This window comes from Pistacia vera, unplaced genomic scaffold (assembly GCF_008641045.1).
Source record: "Pistacia vera cultivar Batoury unplaced genomic scaffold, PisVer_v2 Contig899, whole genome shotgun sequence".
In the NCBI taxonomy this organism is placed as follows: domain Eukaryota; kingdom Viridiplantae; phylum Streptophyta; class Magnoliopsida; order Sapindales; family Anacardiaceae; genus Pistacia; species Pistacia vera.
Genome location: NW_022196777.1, coordinates 20,189 through 42,153, shown reverse-complemented (window position 1 = coordinate 42,153; position 21,965 = coordinate 20,189). Strand labels below are relative to the sequence as shown.

Genomic DNA, 21,965 nt, shown 5'->3' with positions numbered 1-21,965 from the left:
AAATACCGTAGTATTATGATTGCGGTGCCGAATTTCACTCGTCTGTTTTCCCAGAACACAATGCTCACAGAAATCCAGCTCAGGTCTTTGCACCTTTCAATAAGCCTTGTTCACCAAACTAAGTAAGACTTTTTCATCTGCATGCCCCAAACGCATATGCCACAGTTTGAACATTTTGAATCTGCATCCTTTTGTACGACTGCAGCTGTCGTTTCAATAACGTACTACCATTTTAGTAATACAAGTTGTTTCTCCTTGTACCTTCATTACCACAGAGCGCTTGAAGAAACTTTAGAATTCCATCTCGCATATTCACCGTGAAGCCTTAGATTCCAAGGCTCCCAAAGAAATGAGATTCTTTTTCAACTTCGGTACATACCGAACATCTGTCAGAGTTCTATTTGCCATCATGATTCTTCAACGAATTGAACCTATCCCAGTTGTTTTACAAGCATCATCATTGCCCATATAAACAAATCCACCATCAAGTTCTTCAAAATTAAATGCAAAAATAAAGAATACTAAGAATTAACGAGTTCGGTATTGTAACCTACGCTTGGGCGCTGCAAGAGAAAACTCCACTATCTCCAAACAATATTACAAACTTTTGGGCGATATAACAAATACCCAATACAATAATATTACAATCTTATTTTTACATTTAATTTTGGCCATTTATTTCTGTTTACTACTTGTTATTATTATATTCAATAGCTGCGTTAGAGTTTATGTTTCCGTTGCATAACGTTAGATGTGGGTGTATGAGTTTAAAGTTTATGTTGTGTGAGGACATTCCCTTGCAGGTTAGACAAGCTGCAGCATGGTCTCTCTCTTCCTCTTAAAAATTTTGATTACAGAATTAGTGGCTTACTCTATTGCTGCTATTTTAAGGCTTGTGTGCTTGGTAGGGTGACTTTGAAGATATGTTTTTAGATCTTATTTTTGTCTTAGCATTGTCACCACCTTTATTTTGCATAGTAAGGACAATATGAATGGTGTAGAAACTTTCTTGGAAGACATATCCATTAAATGCTTGTGCTTTTCATTCTAAACGTTTTAATCAAGGTCTCATGCTTGTGTGTTAACTTTTTGGTAATGTTCATATACAACTTTTCATAACTGGAAGTTGGATTGGTTATTGTCTTTCTACCAGTGTAGCTGATTGCGGAATTTTTGTCGGATGGGTGTGGTGCAACTTCCAGTATGAATTGTTTTTAGCTTTGGTTAATCAAATTTAAGGTGGTCACTGCTTGTATTAAACTTGATTTGTCTGTATGAATTAATGCCAAGGAGTTGAATGCTTGTAAAAAGATCATTATTTTACTTCATGTATTGCAATATGACTGAATTCTTTATTTTTTTTCCTGCAGCTGGATAGTTTCTTTTCCAAAGCGGATAAATTACGGTAAATGTGGCTGACAGTTTATTAGTGGTTATTCTGTTTAGATTTTGCAGAAGCAACTGTTTGTAGAACACTTTGGACCTAAAAAGGAAGGGAATGTGGGGTGATTTAGAATTTGAGGAAACATTTGGAATTTAATAAGTAGGTTTTATTTTTTGATCTTGTTTACATGAGATAACTTTATATCTAATTTTAAGAATATATGTCTAGTGTTTCATTTGCTTTTCTCTATGTGTCAACAGATGTGCTTGTTCCCATAATAATGGGATTATGTATTGACCAATGTGTCATTGTTTTTTTTTCCTACTCTTTTCCAGTCATTTACAATCATTTTGCATGTTTTTGGTTGATCGGTCAATTCTTATCAGGAGAACACATACACTTTGCTTTTTTGCCGGGGAACTCTGTACTATAGTGATTTTTGTTTTCATGATGACTATAGGCTGATATTTAGAATGAACATGTTCCAGTGTTGACATAAATTAGTTCGGAAGCTCATATTTTCAGTAATTTGCACATGGCTATGATTTTGTAGCCAAGATAAGTTGGTAGGTGCTTTTGCGATTTCAGAACCTTTAATTCTTTCTTTTATTATATTTTAGGATTCAGGACTGATAGTAAGAACTGATATGGTAGGAGAACATGCATGGACAATAGTGGTTTAACGTTTGAACACATTTACACTTTTGATGATTTCATTAAAATTCTGTGGTTAATGAGTGCATGATACGTAACTACAAATGGAGTTTCTAGAAAAACACACTTGCTGTAGAGCTGTTTAGCTTATTAAACTTGTAAACTCTCATTATATTTTTCTTTTATGATCATCTTGTTGTTAACTGTACTTTTTGGACCTTCTATTTTTTATTTTATAAGAAACCATTATTTGTTGAAACTTACAAACATAACAAGTATGTCCACTAGCAAAACTGGAAAAAGAAAAAAAAACTAACATCAGTATACCCAGGACTTCCGAAAACAAAAGAGAATTCTAAAACAGCCCTTCACAGGAAAAAAGTGCATTGTGAACCTTAACAAAAGTTTTGTAAATATGCTTCTGATAAGGTTTTAGCTAATTAGTTGGCACATTTTTTGCTACTTATGTCTTTAGCATGAGTATCACTACAGTCCTAAAAATTTTCTGTTCTTCAATGTTATCAGTTGCAGCCCGATCATGCATTAGACAGTGATTTATCCACTCTTTTTTTCTCAATAAGTTGATGGCTTTATCTTGCTTGATTTTGGCCTTTTTGCATATTGGTTTGGAATATTCTTGTGTGGCTTTGCATGTTGTCTTTTAATATTACTTATTTTGAAGGCCTCTCCAGTTTCTGGTTTTAGAACTTCTTGATCTGATGATATCTGTCAATAAGAATCATTTCTATTATGCTTTGCTTATGATTTTTTGTAAATGTTTACCGGGGTATACCTTCTAATCTGCCAAAAGATTATGTTTTGCCTTATGATTTCTTGTAAATTGTCTACCAGGATTATTTGTGTCTCAGTTTCTTGTTTGTACATTTTGTGGATTTAGGATGGATTCATATGGAATGTCAATCGACAGACTGAACTCCAGTCCCCTAATTAGAATTTTGTCTCCTAGGCATAATAAAATATTGGGGGACTCTCTAGAGATAATGACATTTTCTTAAGTTCAGGTGCTTCAGTAGAAAGCAAATTTTTTGTGTGATATTTTATTACTGCAGCTCTTGACTTTTATGCTTGCTGCGCAATATTTTGCTTAACATTCTTACATGTGGCCCCTAAGGTCTTGTGTTGTTAACCAGCATTATATTAACATATTTTCTATAAGCATCTCGATGGTGGCTTTCACAATGGTGCTCTGTTTCAATGGTCTTTGAGATTCTGTTCTCGTAGCCCTAATTTTATATGAAATTTTGCATTTAGCTGTATTGTTGTTTTGCATTACTATGAGATTACATTTTTAGGCATTTAGATGCTGTGAGGCCACATTTTGATGTGAAATTATCTGAAAGTTGTGCTGGACTTTCTATTTCATCTTGTTTTTACTGAGTAGTTTTTATTTTAATTGCATTTTGTTGCTGATAGCTAGTGTCATAGGCTCTGTAATTGACAAACCCTACGAATATTTGTTACTTTGAAGTAGAGTGTTTGTGGCTTTGATTTATGATGTGAAAAAAAAACTTTTTTCATGCTAGAGCTGAAATTGTGTAGACTGTGTTTCCTTTTTATCTGCCTCTTTTAGTTCTATATGGTAACTATGGCCAAGGGCATGAATTGATGTTTGAATTCTTTACTTCACTTCATCAAGGGCTAGATGTGATGTTTCCTGACAGCTTATATGTGGTCTGAATTTCAACTCAATTGTTGCTTACTTTTGACTATTGTATATGTTACTTTAGTTCTTGCTATTTTTTATTGATAATTTAGAGTTGATATATTTGATTACGGAAAGCTATGTATGAATCTTAAAGTTTCTCATAAAGTAGGACTATTGTTTTGTGCATTAATGACTTAACACTTATTTTGTATTGAGTTGTTTTTGCCCTTGAATAGACTAATTTGTTTAGATTCTTAACTTGTGATGGTGTTTCCAAATGTTGACTAGAAATTACTACTATTCTTTGACTTTTGTTGCATTATAAAGGAAAAATGGATAAGAGAAAAATAAGGTGATAGTGAAATTTGGTGGCAAGAGTGTATCCATGTGTAACTATTACTAATGATTATTCAGATGGTATCAAAGTTAGAGTGTGAATTGAACATAACTCTAGGTCTCCTAGTATCGTTTGTTTTTATGAGTCTACTAGTAGTACCTATAAGCTAATATAACTTATTCTTGTGAAGGCAAAAGATAAATAAGGCCAAAAAGGAATGATTGTCCATGATTCTGTCAAGAATGCAGTCCACTAGACCCACGAGGATTTACTATCAATAAATCTAAGCCTTGTTGGTTAAACATTTAATTCTATAAGCTGGAATCTTTTGTAATACTCTCATTTGATACCAAGTGCTTCTGTAGTTGTTGACTTGTATTTATGTTATAGCCTTTCTGTTTCTATATATTTTTAATTGAGATTTTCCACCAAGTATAGTGACTTTTCAAACTTCGCATTGGAGGTTATATCTTGTAGTTGGATATTTTTTGTTAACATGTTACTTCTCCTCTTTCTATTGAAGTCAATATAGCCTCGTGTGTAGAAACAACACCTAATCATCTCACTAACTTCCACTTGTCTTATTTATCATATGCTGTTTATTGTGAAAGAGCAAAAACCGGGGCAAAAACCAATCTTTATCCTTGACAAAGCATATTTCTTATTTGTAACACATTCCGCTATTCTTGAAAACCAAATTGCTTTCTTAAAGATGTATTTTTATACCATTTGCTAAATGTCAGTAGCACTTTCTAATTTTCTGACAAAGTGTTATAAAAAAATTTCTATGCTGAAGTGCGCCCTCAATAGTGCGGGCCTCTGAAAGTGTCTTCATGATTCTGTTAAAGTGTATTATGTTCTCTTGGGTTGTGCAACTCATTATAGGTCTCACTATGTCTGTTCTTCAGTCATTTTCAGTGCAAACTAGCTTCCTGTCCTTTTGGGGATAGTTGCTTGTAAATCTGGTTCTATGTTATTCTAGTGCACTTTGAACTTCCATTCCGTGCTTCAGAAGACAAGATCTTGCTCAAATGCTTCTCAAGAAGATTATTTATTTTGATGCAATGGTCAAATTAGTTATTTCTTCAACTTGTGGAGTTATTGCTTTCGTCTAGCTTGATGATCACTTTGATTTTTTGGCTTCGCTACCATACACCAATTACTTGTATTCTAATGTACCTTGAATTTACGGTCAAACTATTGTATTCATTGTCTTTATTGTCTTTTGAGTTCCGACTTGTGGGCTTATAGTGATTTCTGAGAGGAATTAATGAATCATCATTGTTCAATGCCCTTGATATGCAAAATTACAGTCTCAAAAGATTTCCACGATATGCATGGCCTGATAATGCACACGTACAACTCAGATACTGCTGACTTGCGTGTGGATTTGGGCTTGTATAAAGCTCTTTGTTTATTAATGGGATGGAATTACTCGAAGCCTCCTGATAACTCTAAAGCCTATCAGTTTTTACCCCTGATGAGCAGCAGCAAATCAGGATGATATGATTATATGCCACCCACTGTGATAATTCATATACAATTACGGGGAAGGGTAAAGATGGGCGCATGGAAGGATTGGGAAACAAAGCAATGGATAAAACAATAAGAGGTATAATGTGCCCCTTCATTTCTTTATCATTGTAATTTCTACCTGACAATGAGCACCTAAAGCCCAATAACTGGAAAATAAGCCTAATCCAAGGCCCAATAAACGCAGGCTCTTTCTTACTATACCAATGACAAAGGTTAATATAATGTAACAGTTGACAGTTCTTCCCAAAGAGAAGAAAGAAGAAGAACATCAATAGAATGAACAAACAGAAGAATCACTCGCACGCGCACTCACGCACAACCTTCTTTCCCATAAACACTCCAGCAAACTCTAAAGGGATGGCCGGTGGCAACCACCCCAAGTCCTCTTCCAATAAAGGCCCATCCGCCTCCACCTCCGCCACTTCATCCCACCGTAAATCCCGCTGGGAATCACCCAAACAGCCACCTTCCGACCGAAAATCCAACCCCTCTCCCAAACCACCCACTCCCGTCCAATCTAAACCCCTACCCGACCCCGCCCACGCCCCATTCACTCCACCCGGACCTCCTTTCCCCTTCTCTGACCCACCACCACCTCCTGCTTACGGTTTTCACATGCTCGACCGCCGTACAATTATCCTCGCCGACGGCAGTGTCCGCTCCTACTTCGCCCTTCCGCCTGATTACGACTTCACTCCCCGCCACGTGGACCCCTCCCACCGCTTTTTACGGAACGATTTCGGTAATCGGTTTCCGCCACAATTGAGTCCCGAAGTGGGAGGGTTTCGTGACAATCGGGAGTTTTGGAACAAACCGATTGGTGGGCCCGACGGGGTGGGACCGATGAAGAGGAAGTACGGTGATGATTTGCAATATGTGAACCCTAGCGGCGAGGGTTTGGCGGGAACGAGTGGGCCGTTTGAAGAGGAATTGAGGCCTTCCAAGTTTATGAGAAATGGTGTTGGTGGTGGTCAGAGTGTAGTGAAGCATAAGTATTTTGAGGTTGATGAGAATGCCCTAAACAAGGCGTTTTTACATTTCGTGAAGGCCATTAATGAGAATGTGGCGCAGAGGAAAAGTTATTTGGAGAACGGGAAGCAAGGACGACTTCAGTGTATTGCGTGTCGCAGGTTTGATTAATTCCAGCTTAATTTGATTCTTTGCGTTCCATTGAAATATTTTTTTGATTATTACTAGTGTTGACATACTTATAAGCAACACATGCATCTATAAGAGTGTATTATTTTGTGTCAAAAAAGCCAACAGAAGGATGTGTTCTGATGTAAAGTTTGTTCTTTTAGTTGAGCGGAGAGGTTAATTTATCCGTTGGGATATGGGTTGCAGAATTATGTTAAATCCATAGTACAAGTGTTTGAATCTCCTTTTTGTCTTCTTTGTTACATGTATGGGGAATGGGAAATTGCATGCAGTTCTTGCTTATTGCTTGATTGGAACCTATAATTCATGGAATTGGTATTGCATGTCAGATTCAGCGGTTATCTGGTTTGCAATTATCAAATCTCAAAAGTAGAAAAGTATGGATTTTAATTTGCTGAGCAGAGTACCTTTCTTTGTCAATGTAGTAAGTGAAAGTAAGTTTCTTTGCATTTTGGCATGAGAAGGGATAGTGCTTAAGCTTTACTCTTTCCTGCATTTTTCAGTTATGTGGAATATTAGATGTATGGACGATATAAGAGTGAAAAAGACAGACAGTTTTATAGGGATTTAGTGGTCTTTCTTTTATTAACTAATAGCAGTCCAGTTTATTTCTTCCTAGATTGATGATGACGTATTTTTTTGCTTGTGTTTGATTGACCATTTTGTTTTTGAATTATTATAAAACATTATTTTGGCTATTCTTTATTTCTTTATAAGAAAGAGAGAGATAGAATAGCCAGATTGGGGGAAGGGGTATTTGATGTTGATTCTTGGATGCAGTGTGTGCTAATTTTGTTTCTTAGATGCTCAGCTGGGGTGTTCACAATGAAATTTCTGGCCAAATGAGCTGTTGAGGTCATTCCTGTGTTACAAAAATTGTATGTATTAGGACACTGCCAGGACACTCCCGTCTGTGTGTGTAAAAGATTTATCAAAATTATCTGCAATTTATTTACTATCTTCTCTTAGGCGGAATGCCAGATAATTGAGTAAAATTTGATTTCAAACATTTAAAAATGCTCCTTTTCTGTTCTCTAGATTGAGTTTTGGTTAGAGGATATAGGCTATATTATTTGTTCATGTTTATGGCTTGGGCCTGAAATTATTTGCACTTTTTCTTAGAATTAGAGAGTGTTTATAGTTTAGGATTATTCTGCAAGTTTCAAATTATCAATGTTGGGAGTTAAGATCGACTTTGAATGGCAGACCAACATAAAGATATTGGTTTTCTCAGTTTGGAAGTCATCAAAGGATTGCTTTCTTCCCATTGTTGCTTACCCTCTATTAATAGGTTCCTTGTGATTAGTGTTGAAAAATGGCTCATTTAGCAAAATCAGATGGGGTGGAAGTGATAATAGAGAAAGGTTTAGGGATTTATATGTAATAGGTCAAAAAGTTAGTTTGTCCCACATTGCTTACAAATGAAAAGTGGAAAATTTTTGGGGCCTATATATAAGAACCCAAATCATTGTTATTTGTATCCCAAGTTGTATTTCCTTTACACTTCTCTTGTATAGAGTTATTTTATTAAGGACCCTTTAGTTTAAAAGTTTTGTTGTATCTCCCCTTTGTTTTGGGTATTTGTTGTATTGTCCAAAAGTTTGTAATATTGTTTAGAGATAGTGGAGTTTTTTTTTTCAACTTCGGTACATACCGAACATCTGTCAGAGTTCTAGTTGAGCCATCATGATTCTTCAACCGAATTGAACATATCCCAATTGTTTTACAAGCATTATTATTGCCCATATAAACAACTCCACCATCAAATTCTTCAAAATTAAAGAACCACTCCTTGTGAGGACACATATGATAGGTACAATCTGAATCCATAATCCACTCATTTGATCCAGAGGTGGATGGTAGGCTAACTAGACAGAAATCTGACTCATCTTTATCACGCTCAACAACGTATGCATCAGAAGCAGCTTTGCCCTCTTTCTTTGAAACTTCGGACAATCTTTCTTCCAATGCCCTTTCTCACGTCAAAAGGTACATTGATCCCTAATGAGTTTTCCCTTTGAACGAGATCTTCTTCTTCTCTCCTTCTTAGGACTCTGATTTTGACTCCGCCCTCTTACGACAAGTGCTTCTGCTGACTCATCTCTATTCTCCTTCTGATCATTTTTTCGAATTTCATGATTGGATAGAGCAGAACAAACTTCTTCAAAGGACAATTTTTCTTTCCTATGAAGAAGTGTAATACTAAGATGATCCAACTCATCTGGAAGAGATCCAATTAACAACATAGCCTTATGTTCATCTTTGAATGTTTCATCCAAAAATAAAGAATACTAGGAATTAACGAGGTTCGGTATTGTAACCTACGTCCTTGAGCGTTGCAAAAGAAAACTCCACTATCTTCAAACAATATTACAAACTTTTGGGCAATACAACAAATACCCAAAACAAAGGGAAGATACAACAAAACTTTTAAATCTAAAGGGTCCTTAATGAAAGAATCCTATACAAGAGAAGTGTAAAGGAAATACAACTTGGGATACAAATAACAATGATTTGGGTCCCAAAATTTCTCACTTTTCATTCCTAAGCAATGTGAGACAAACTAACTTTTTGGCCTATTACATATAAGTCCCTAAACCTTTCTCTATTATCACTTCTACCCCATGTGATTTTGCTAAATGAGCAATTTTTCAACAAATTTCCACCTTGGCAAATTGGCAAACCCTCAATGTTTTGTATTCTTCTGTCAAATTTTGCAACACCTTCAAATGCGCCAAAAGGCACAATCAAGCTCGCAGGATGTTGATAAAGTTTAAACAATGATTGAACTTGATCATTGTCACTACTTTCGTTAAAATATCTACAGGATTCTCAGTAGTCCTAATCTTCTCTAATGAGATTCTTCCTTCAGTAATGATTTCCTGCACAAAGTGGTCACGAACATTTATATGCTTGGTGCGAAAGTGGAATACTGGATTCTTTGCTAAGTGAATAGCACTATGACTGTCAGAATAGATAGTGATCTTCTTCTGACTACTTTTCAATTCATCCAATAGCCCTTGTAACCAAATAGCTTCTTTTACAGCCTCTGTAACTGCCATATATTCTGCCTCTGTAGTAGACAAAGCAACTGTAGACTGCAAAGAAGATTTTCAACTTACTGGAGCTCTAACAAGAGTAAATACATATCCAGTAGTTGACCAACGCTTGTCCAAATCACCAGCATAATCAGAATCAACATAGCCAACAACAAATTAACTAAGATTTTCATCATGTTCAAAAACCAAACCAATGTTTACAATACCTATAATATATTGTAAAATTCACTTCACAGCTTGCCAATGTCCTTTACCAAGATCATGCATATACCTGCTCACAATTCCAACTGCATGTGAAATGTCGGGCCTAGTACACACCATTGAATACATCAAGCTACCAACCGCATTTGAATACGGAACTTTTGACATATACTCTCGTTTTTCATGCGTATTTGGAGATAATGATGCACTAAACTTTATATGAGGAGCAAGTGGAGTATTTACAGATTTTATACTTTCAGTTATGCCAAAATGTTGTAAGGCATTTTGTAGAACTGCTTTTGTGTCAAACAAACCTTGCCATTTCCTCTGTCTCTAATTATCTCCATACTGAGAATCTTCTTGGCTTCTCCTAAATCCTTCATCTCAAATTCTTGATTTAGTTTAGCCTTTAACTTCTCAATTTCTTCTACGTTTTTCGAAGCAATCAACATATCATCAACATATAAGAGTAGATAAATGAGAGTATCACCTTGTAGCCTTTGAAAATACACACAGTTGTCAAATTTGCTTCTTGTGTACTTCTGACCTATCATAAACCTATCAAATCGCTTGTACCACGGCCTCGGAGATTGTTTCAAACCATAAAGCGATCTTTTCAGTTTACAAACCTAATCTTCCTTCCTAATAATCCTAAATCCTTCTGGCTGATTCATATAGATTTCCTTTTCCAAATCACCGAGTAGAAACGCAGTTTTCACATCAAGTTGAATTAGTTCAAGATTCATCTGAGCAACCAAGGCCAACGAAATTCTAATGGAAGAATGTTTTACAACTGGAGAAAATATCTCATTGAAATCTATTCCTTCCTTCTGAGTGTAGCCTTTCGCCACCAACCTTGCTTTGTATCGGATGTCTTTCAAATTTGAAAATCTTTCTTTCTTTGCATATACCCATTTGCACCCAATTGCTTTCTTATTCTTTGGTAATTGAACTACCTCCCAAGTTTCATTCTTATGGAGAGACTGCATCTCATCTTTCATAGCTTTCTTTCACTTACAATTTTTGGAACTGCTAGCTACTTCATTATAAGTGGAAGGAACTTCACCATCTTCAATTGGGAGTGCATAGGCCACCGTATCAGCAAAACGAGCAAGCTTGCGAATTTCTCGTCTTGGCCTATTAACGGCAATAGATTCTTATTGAGGTTCTTGGGAAGAATCTTCTTCTTCATCTCCAATAAACTCCTCTATCATAGGAGTCTCATTTCTAGCTGGACTAACTGATGTTGTTTTAAATTCCACCTGCTGCTGAGTATGCTCCACCTGCTGTGGAGTACTGAAAACCTTCATTTGGCTTCTTCTTTTCTTTTTTAACATAGAAGACTCATCAAATGTCACATCCCTACTAAACAGTATTTTCTTTGAACTTGGACACCAAAGACGATATCCTTTCACACTTGAGGTAATCCTCATGAATACTGTTTTCTTTGCTCTAGGATCTAACTTAGATTCTTTCCCATGATAATAAGCAGTGGAACCAAAAACATGTAAAGAGTCATAATCAGAAACAGGTTTTTCAGACCATACCTCAATCGGCGTCTTGTCTTCAATTGCAGTTGACGGTAGACGATTAATAAGATGACATGCATATATAACTGCCTCAATCCAAAACTCTTTTCCTAACCCAGAATTGGACAACATACATTGAACTTTCTCCAGTATAGTTCGATTCATGCGTTCTGCCACCCCATTTTGTTGTGGTGTATTTCTTATTGTACAGTGACGTACTATACCTTTATCTTAGCAAACTTTCAAAACCGGATCACTACAATATTGCCCACCATTATCTGTACGTAGCTACTTGATCTTTCTGCTAGTCTGAGTCTCAATCATCTTTTTCCATTTAAGGAAAACACCAAGTACATTATCTTTAGTTTTCATCACATACACCCAAACTCTTCTGGAAAAATCATCTTCAAAAGTGACAAAATAGTGCATACCTCCCAAAGATGTTGTTTTGGTAGGTACCCACACATTAGAGTGAACATAATCCAAAATACCTGTAGTATTATGGATTGCGGTGCCGAATTTCACTCGTCTGTTTTCCCAGAACACAATGCTCACAGAAATCCAGCTTACAGGTCTTTGCACCTTTCAATAAGCCTTGGTTCACCAAACTAAGTAAGACTTTTTCATCTGCATGCCCCAAACGCATATGCCACAGTTTGAACATTTATGAATCTGCATCCTTTTGTACGACTGCAGCTGTCGTTTCAATAATCGTACTACCATTATAGTAATACAAGTTGTTTCTCCTTGTACCTTTCATTACCACAAGAGCGCTTGAAGAAACTTTTAGAATTCCATCTCGCATATTCACCGTGAAGCCTTTAGATTCCAAGGCTCCCAAAGAAATGAGATTCTTTTTCAACTTCGGTACATACCGAACATCTGTCAGAGTTCTAGTTGAGCCATCATGATTCTTCAATCGAATTGAACCTATCCCAGTTGTTTTACAAGCATCATCATTGCCCATATAAACAAATCCACCATCAAGTTCTTCAAAATTAAATGCAAAAATAAAGAATACTAAGAATTAACGAGATTCGGTATTGTAACCTACGTCCTTGGGCGCTGCAAGAGAAAACTCCACTATCTCCAAACAATATTACAAACTTTTGGGCGATATAACAAATACCCAATACAATAATATTACAATCTTTATTTTTACATTTAATTTTGGCCATTTATTTCTGTTTTACTACTTGTTATTATTATATTCAATAGCTAGCGTTAGAGTTTATGTTTCCGTTGCATAACAGTTAGATGGTGGTGTATGAGTTTAAAGTTATATGTTGTTGTCAGGACATTCCCTTGCAGGTTAGACAAGCTGGCAGCATGGTCTTCTCTCTTCCTCTTAAAAATTTTGATTACAGAATTAGTGGCTTACTCTATTGCTGCTATTTTAAGGCTTGTGCTTGGTAGGGTGACTTTGAAGATATAGTTTTTAGATCTTATTTTTGTCTTAGCATTGTCACCACCTTTATTTTGCATAGTAAGGACAAATATGAATGGTGTAGAAACTTTCTTGGAAGACATATCCATTAAATGCTTGTGCTTTTCATTTCTAAACGTTTTAATCAAGGTCTCATGCTTGTGTGTTAACTTTTTGGTAATGTTCATATTACAACTTTTCATAACTGGAAGTTGGATTGGTTGATTGTCTTTCTACCAGTGTAGCTGATTGCGGAATTTTTGTCGGATGGGTGTGGTGCAACTTCCAGTATGAATTTGTTTTTAGCTTTGGTTAATCAAATTTAAGGTGGTCACTGCCTGTATTAAACTTGATTTTGTCTGTAATGAATTAATGCCAAGGGAGTTGAATGCTTGTAAAAAGATCATTATTTTACTTCATGTATTGCAATTATGACTGAATTCTTTGAGTTTTTTCCTGCAGCTGGATAGTTTCTTTTCCAAAGCGGATAAATTACGGTAAATGTGGCTGACAGTTTAATTAGTGGTTATTCTGTTTAGATTTTGCAGAAGCAACTGTTTGTAGAACACTTTGGACCTAAAAAGGAAGGGAATGTGGGGTGATTTAGAATTTGAGGAAACATTTGGAATTTAAATAAGTAGGTTGTATGTTTTGATCTTGTTTACATGAGATAACTTTATATCTAATTTTAAGAATATATGTCTAGTGTTTCATTTGCTTTTCTCTATGTGTCAACAGATGTGCTTGTTCCCATAATAATGGGATTATGTATTGACCAATGTGTCAATTGTTTTTTTTCCTACTCTTTTCCAGTCATTTACAATCATTTTGCATGTTTTTGGTTGATCGGTCAATTCTTATCAGGAGAACACATACACTTTGCTTTTTTGCCTGGGAAGCTCTGTACTATAGTGATTTTGTTTTTCATGATGACTAGTAGGCTGATATTTAGAATGAACTATGTTCCAGTGTTGACATAAATTAGTTCGGAAGCTCATATTTTCAGTAATTTGCACATGGCTATGATTTTGTAGCCAAGATAAGTTGGTAGGTGCTTTTGCGATTTCAGAACCTTTAATTCTTTCTTTTATTATGTTTTAGGATTCAGGACTGATAGTAAGAACTGATATGGTAGGAGAACATGCATGTGGTCAATAGTGGCTTAACTGTTTGAGCACATTCTACACTTTTGATGATTTCATTAAAATTCTGTGGTTAATGTGCATTGATACGTAACTACAAAATGGAGTTTCTAGACAAAAACACACTTGCTGTAGAGCTGTTTAGCTTATTAAACTTGTAAACTATCATTTATAATTTCTTTTATGATCATCTTGTTGTTAACTGTACTTTTTGGACCTTCTATTTTTTATTTTATAAGAAACCATTAAAACTTACAAACATAACAAGTATGTCCACTAGCAAAACTGGAAAAAGAAAAAAAGAAACTAACATCAGTATACCCAGGACTTCCGAAAACAAAAAGAGAATTCTAAAACAGCCCTTCACAAGGAAAAAAGTGCATTGTGAACCTTTAACAAAAGTTTTGTAAATATGCTTCTGACTAAGGTTTTAGCTAATTAGTTGGCACATTTTTTGCAGACTTATGTCTTTAGCATGAGTATCACTACAGTTCTAAAAATTTTCTGTTCTTCAATGTTATCAGTTGCAAGCCTGATACATGCATTAGACAGTGATTTATCCACTCTTTTTTTTTCTCAATAAGTTGATGGCTTTATCTTGCTTGATTTTGGCCTTTTTGCATATTGGTTTGGAATATTCTTGTGTGGCTTTGCATGTTGTCTTTTAACTATTACTTATTTTGAAGGCCTACTCCAGTTTCTGTGTTTTAGAACTTCTTGATCTGATGATATCTGTCAATAAGAATCAGTTCTATTATGCTTTGCTTTATGATTTTTTGTAAATGTTTACCGGGGTATACCTTCTAATCTTGCCAAAAGATTATGTTTTGCCTTATGATTTCTTTGTAAATTGTCTACCAGGATTATTTGTGTCTCAGTTTCTTGTTTGTACATTTTGTGGATTTAGGATGGATTCATATGGAATTGTCAATCGACAGACTGAACTCCAGTCCCCTAATTAAGAATTTTGTCTCCTAGGCATAATAAAAATATTGGGGGACTCTCTAGAGATAATGACATTTTCTTAAGTCAGGTGCTTCAGTAGGAAAGCAAATTTTTTGTGTGATATTTTATTACTGCAGCTCTTGACTTTTATGCTTGCTGCGCAATATTTTGCTTAACATTCTTACATGTGGCCCCTAAGGTCTTTGTGTGGTTAACCAGGGCATTATATTAACATATTTTCTATAAGCATCTCGGAATGGTGGCTTTCACAATGGTGCTCTGTTTCAATGGTCTTTGAGATTCTGTTCTCGTAGCCCTAATTTTATATGAAATTTGTGCATTTAGCTGTATTGTTGTTTTTGCGTTACTAATGAGATTACATTTTTTAGGCATTTAGATGCTGTGGAGGCACATATTTTGATGTGAAATTATCTGAAAGTTGTGTGCTGGACTTTCTATTTCATCTTGTTTTTACTGAGTAGTTTTTATTTTAATTGCATTTTGTTGCTGATAGCTAGTGTCATAGGCTCTGTAATTGACAAACCCTACGAATATTTGTTACTTTGAAGTAGAGTGTTTGTGGCTTTTGGATATATTATGGATGTGAAAAAAAAAAACTTTTTTCATGCTAGAGCTGAAATATTGTGTAGACTGTGTTTTCCTTTTTTATCTGCCTCTTTTTAGTTCATATATTGGTAACTAGTGGCCAAGGGCATGAATTGATGTTTGAATTCTTTACTTCACTTCATCAAGGGCTGAGATGTGATGTTTCCTGACAGCTTATATGTGGTCTGAATTTCAACTCAATTGTTGCTTACTTTTGACTATTGTATATGTCTACTTTAGTTCTTGCTATTTTTTATTGATAATTTAGAGTAATGATTATATTTGATTACGGAAAGCTATGTATGAATCTTAAAGTTTCTCATAAAGTAGGACTATTGTTTTGTGCATTAATTGACTTAACACTTATTATTGTATTGAGTTGTTTTTGCCCTTGAATAGAGCTAATTTGTTATGATTCTTAACTTGTGATGGTGTTTCCCAAATGATTGACTGAGAAATTACTACTATTCTTTGACTTTTGTTGCATTATAAAGGAAAGATGGATAAAGAGAAGAAATAATGTGATAGTGAAATTTGGTGGCAAGAGTGTATCCATGTGTAACTATTACTAATGATTATTTAGATGGTATCAAAGTTAGAGTGTGAATTGAACATAACTCTAGGTCTCCTAGTATCGTTTGTTTGTAATGAAGTCTACTAGTAGTACCTATAAGCTAATATAACTTATTCTTGGTGAAGGACAAGAAGATAAATAAGGCCAAAAAGGAATGAATTGTCCATGATTCTGTCAAGAATGCAGTCCACTAGACCCACGAGGATTTACCTATCAATAAATCTAAGTCCTTGTTGAGTTAAACATTTAATTCTATAAGCTGGGAATCTTTTGTAATACTGTCATTTGATACCAAGTGCTTCTGTAGTTGTTGACTTGTATTTATGTTGTAGCCTTTCTGTTTCTTATATATTTTTTAATTTAGATTTTCCACCAAGTATAAGTGGCTTTTCAAACTTCGCATTGGAGGTTATATCTTGTAGTTGGATATTTTTTGTTAACATGTTACTTCTCCTCTTTCTATTGAAGTCAATATAGCCTCGTGTAGAAACTAACACCTAATCATCTCAACTAACTTCCACTTGTCTTATTTATCATTATGCTGTTTATTGTGAAAGGAGCAAAAACCGGGGCAGAAACCAATCTATTATCCTTGACAAAGCATATTTCTTATTTTTAACACATTCCGCTATTCTTGGTAAACCAAATTGCTTTCTTAAAGATGTATTTTTATACCATTTGCTAAATGTCAGTAGCACTTTCTAATTTTCTGACAAAGTGTTTTAAAAAAAATTTCTATGCTGAAGTGCGCCCTGCAATAGTGCGGGCCTCTGAAAGTGTCTTCATGATTCTGTTTAAAGTGTATTATGTTCTCTTGGGTTGTGGCAACTCATTATAGGTCTCATTATGTCTGTTCTTCAGTCATTTTCAGTGCAAACTAGCTTTCCTGTCCTTTTGGGATGAAGTTGCTTGTAAATCTGGTTCTATGTTAATTCTAGTGCACTTTGAACTTCCATTCCGTGCTTCAGAAGACAAATGATCTTGCTTAAATGCTTCTCAAGAAGATTATTTATTTTGATGCAATGGTCAAATTAGTTATTTCTTCAACTTGTGGAGTTATTGCTTTCGTCTAGCTTGATGATCACTTTGATTTTTTGGCTTCGCTAACATAACATACATATTACTTGTATTCTATATGTACCTTGAATTTACGGTCAAACTATTGTATTCATTGTCTTTATTGTCTTTTGAGTTCCGACTTGTGGGCTTATAGTGATTTCTGAGAGGAATTAATGAATCATCATTGTTCAATGCCCTTGATATGCAAAATTACAGGTCTTCAAAAGATTTCCACGATATGCATGGCCTGATAATGCACACGTACAACTCAGATAATGCTGACTTGCGTGTGGATCATTTGGGCTTGTATAAAGCTCTTTGTGTATTAATGGGATGGAATTACTCGAAGCCTCCTGATAACTCTAAAGCCTATCAGTTTTTACCTCCTGATGAAGCAGCAGCAAATCAGGATGATATGATTATATGGCCACCCACTGTGATAATTCATAATACAATTACGGGGAAGGGTAAAGATGGGCGCATGGAAGGATTGGGAAACAAAGCAATGGATAAAACAATAAGAGGTATAATGTGCCCCTTCATTTCTTTATCATTGTAATTGCTATGTACACTGGTATTATTTGGACATCTGTTAATCACAAGTCCCCTGTCTATAGGTTGTGCTTTGTATTTCCATTATCCGGTAGATTCTGATTGATATCATATAATTGTTATATCAATCTGAAACCATTTTGGTTTGACTCATGTTTTTTGAAAGATATATGCTATCTTGTAACCTATGAATAGCCATGACTAACAGTCATTTTTTTGAAACTTCTCTGACCTATCACTCCTTCACTTGGTGACGACACCACTACATATCAACTGAGACAGGTTTTCAGCATAGAAAAAGCAACCTTGGCGAGTGGTAAGATGGTGTTTTTGATTCACTAAGGAGCACAACTTGCTTGTGCTGAAGGGTTCTATTTTGTCTTTGCACCACTGTTGTCATTAATTATTGTTACTTTGATCAGACAATTTGTGGGGATATTTTTTGTTTCGTATTACATTTTCTTAAGAAGGAAGACGACCTAGAGCTGCCTGGTGAACATGGACATGTGTAGCTGTCCCTTAGTGTGTGTGATTATGACTTTGTGGAGTCTTCCATATACACTTTATTTGTCCTCTTTTTCCTTCTTTCTTTCTCCTACTGTCCTACAGTGACCTTGAGCCTGCAGCCCTAATTGTTATCCATATTTGACAGTCTTCTTCACTTCTTTTTTGTTCATGTTATTTGATAACTAATTTAGTTACTTGTTTTATTATCAGTCTCAATGCTTTATTAAACTAATTGCTTGAGAATCTATTTGGATCATGGAGTGTACTCTGTGCATGCATACATATTGGCTTATCATGTTCTGTAAGAATTCTTATTTGAGAGGTTAAATATTGCCGTGCGTTACATTTTGTTAATACTAGGGTCCCCATAATTTATTGTGTTGGTTGTCTTGCTTATTCTGTGAGGTGATACAGTTTTATTGCTTTTCTTTTTTATCCCTAATTTGTTTAGGGACCTTATTGTTCCTGATTTTTTTATTTATTTTTGGTTATCTGATCTTCTGAATTGCTCTTGCAATTGGTGAGACCTCTTTATTCTCTTGACACAAGTATACTATACTACGTTCTCAGCCATTTCTGGTGAATTGTCCCTTGGATTTATGTAATCTGTAGATGAGTCCTGACTTGAATCACCCACATTTAAAGAGTTTCATATAACATTTTCTGTGGATACATATGTTTCTGTGTTTTCTTTTCTTTTCTTTTCTTTTCTTTTTGTAATAGACACAAGAGTGCTTAAAAGATAGGACAGGAGACTTCATGATTTATTGTCAGCTTTTGGGGAAAGTTTATGTATGTTAAATCATTGGGGAAATTGACTGACGTTAAGTGGTTGTGAGATATATGCTGGGTCCTCTCAGCAGATATGTGTATCTAGTTGGAGACTTTAAGCACCAGGTTGTAATCAAGTATAGGCTGTGAGGTGGCAAATTTCAGTGATTGGCCCAAGATTGCCGGGATTCACCAAAAGACTCAAATCAGGCCTAGCTTAAACTTCCTGTTAGGTTTGGGTTAACCCTTGAGCCAATCAAGATAAAAGGACTTGAAGCCTTACTGCAAAATTGTTGGGCTAAGCCATTATTAATGATTTACCTGTGAAGCTTCTCTAGCTTAAGTTGCATAATAATATATTCAAGTGCTTTTATTGTTTTTGAAGACTTTGATATTGCTTATTTGCCTCTTTATTATTTTATTTGCTTTTTCATTTTTCCCCTCTGATCAATGTGATAGTGATAAGAACTCTGCAGGCATGCACGTTTCAGTAAGGGTGACTAATGAGTTGTTACTAATCTTTCCATATACTAAAGCTCTTATGTCACAACTTGCATTTTATGTGCTTCTTCACATCATATTGGAGTCTTTGAAACCTGCCCCTTGCTTTTATTTCAATAAACAAGAGACATCAACATTGCTTTGAAGTTTTTATTGTTAAGCAACTGACATTTTCAGAAAACAAGGAATTTAGAAACTCTAGAGAGATTGGCAACTAGCGAGAACAGTCAAATAGTAACCTGTTGAAAATTGATGCATTGGCAGTCAGACGGTTGCATGTTCTTTTTTCCCTTATTACTCTATCTACTGTTTGACCATCTAAAAGTATTTCTTGTTCCCTGGAAAAAAAGTCAGAAGTATGTGTTGGGACATGCCGTATCAAGCTGAGTCCATTATTAGCTTGCATCACTTAAATATATATTGATTGTAATTTTTCTTACAATTCATAAATCAGATCAAACTGCATGTTGGATTTATAGTGGTAAACCAATCTGATTCGGATTTGCCAATTTTGGGTGGGTTTGATTAGCTACTTTAGTCATTTTGTGGCACATTATTTATGTTCCTACTTAGTTTTTGCCAAACTTGTCATAACTGGGATTAGTTTTTGGCTTGGAGATGGTGTTAGGAATCTTGAGTGAGGACTACATGCCACAGGGTATTCAAATTGGGGGGAAACCAACTTCGTTTGGCGTCCTTATGCCAGTTGTAGGTTTTTGAGACAGCCCTAAAGTATAGTCATTTAGTAGGGGTTGAATGCATAGGTTGGCTTTATTGTCTGCAGTTTATAACTAGGTCTACATATCGTGCAGTTCATAGGTGATGAATGTGTGACTTTGCTAAACGTATTTATGTGATTGCTTTTCAATTTGTGAGTTTTTTTTTTTTTTTTGGTAGCCGGTTTTTCATCTAAATTTCTATATAGGATCATGCTTCTTCTTCCTCCCTTTTTCTCCCCGTTGATCATCTTTGCTGTGTAAAAATATAGAGTAGCCTATAGAAATGTTGCTGATTGTTATATGCTTTCTTTCATCTGCAAAAGGTTGTTTCCTGTTTTCGAGATTTCAAAATTTTGAGCCTTGGTGACGATGGCTTGATATTTGCATGTTACTTTGTAATGTCAACTGCTCTCTCCGTGTCTTTCATAACAATCAAGCTATCTAAGTTTTTCTCTGCATCTCATAATAGTTGGGGTGGTGGATCATGGTTGAACTTTCTTCTTATGGGGTTGTGTAACTTCTGAAGCTGATCTTTGCGGCATAAATCATTGTCTTGAATTATCGGTTATCTATGGAATCTTGTAGATACATCATAATCTGCTCATGATAATCTTGATGTACTTTACTGTATACTCAAGTTCAAACAGTGAAGTTCTTTTGTCATCTTTTCATTGCTTCTGTTTGGTTTCTTCAGATCTCGGTTTTGGAAGTGGCAAGTCAAAATCATTGTATGGAAGGGAGGGTCATCTGGGCATCACTCTTGTAAAGTTTGCAGGTGATCAATTAGGGCTAAGGGATGCCTTGCATTTGGCAGAATACTTTGAGAAGGACAATCGTGGACGCAAGGTCTGGTCTCGTGTGCAGCCCATGATGTTGGGCAAAGATGATCAGAATAATCCAAGTCTTTTGACGGTGGATCCAAGGACCGGAGAGAAAAAGAGGATCTTGTATGGCTATCTCGGAACTGCTAATGATCTGGACAAGGTTGATTCTGAAACAAGGAAGAAGGTTGTGATTGGGAGCCAGAGGGAACTCAAAGTATCCAAGTAACTTATGGGTACATTCCAAGGTATATTCAACTGTATCTTAGCGTATAAATTGTCACCTACTTTATGAGTCACTGATGGATGCCTAATTATTATTATTTTATTTTTTTTGTTTGTCTGATAGCGTGGAAGGTCATGGGAGGTTAACGATGTTTGATTGCTAACAGTATTTGAGGTTAAGATGTGGCATCCTCAACTATTTATAATGTTACACCATTTGTCGTGCAATATTTGATTGGCAATAGGCATTAATGGTTAATCTTAATATAGGCTTTCTGAGCTGCCCGTTCTTTTTTTCTTAGTATAAAATATCGTTCTTCCCCTCTCTCGCCTGTTTGTTGCAGTGTTGTTTAGACTTTAGATTTGAGTAGGATTTCCTCTAACAAGCCCGAATTTGAATAGCAAAAAATAAGGCTCGACTTCTGTATAGCTCTTCGCCAAACTTAGAATGTAACTGACTAATTGCTAAGAACTCTAATAACGAAAACCTTTTCTTCACACTAAAGACTCAGAACAAGGAATTCGGGGCAGCTGCCTCTGGTAATTATAATCTTATGGATTGGAAATCAATGAGGAAAAAAAAAAAAAAAAAG

General features: G+C 35.5%; 1 protein-coding gene across 1 annotated transcript; it reads left to right on the top strand.

Moving 5' to 3' along the window:
- Positions 1-5,832: 5,832 nt before the first annotated feature.
- Positions 5,833-21,686, top strand: LOC116119676. The gene is made up of 4 exons (XM_031405627.1): positions 5,833-6,707; positions 17,493-17,800; positions 21,021-21,395; positions 21,497-21,686. Exons 1-3 carry the CDS (start codon positions 5,854-5,856, stop codon positions 21,374-21,376), a joined length of 1,518 nt encoding a protein of 505 aa, XP_031261487.1. The 5' UTR covers positions 5,833-5,853; the 3' UTR covers positions 21,377-21,395; positions 21,497-21,686.
- The last annotated feature ends 279 nt before the right edge of the window (positions 21,687-21,965 follow it).

Excerpts from the sequence above, each read along its gene's own strand:
- LOC116119676 (XM_031405627.1), top strand. The coding sequence starts at position 5,854 with ATGAACAAACAGAAGAATCACTCGCACGCGCACTCACGCACAACCTTC. Across the intron at positions 6,708-17,492 it reads CAGTGTATTGCGTGTCGCAG|GTCTTCAAAAGATTTCCACG; the intron begins GTTTGATTAATT and ends GCAAAATTACAG. Across the intron at positions 17,801-21,020 it reads AATGGATAAAACAATAAGAG|ATCTCGGTTTTGGAAGTGGC; the intron begins GTATAATGTGCC and ends TGGTTTCTTCAG.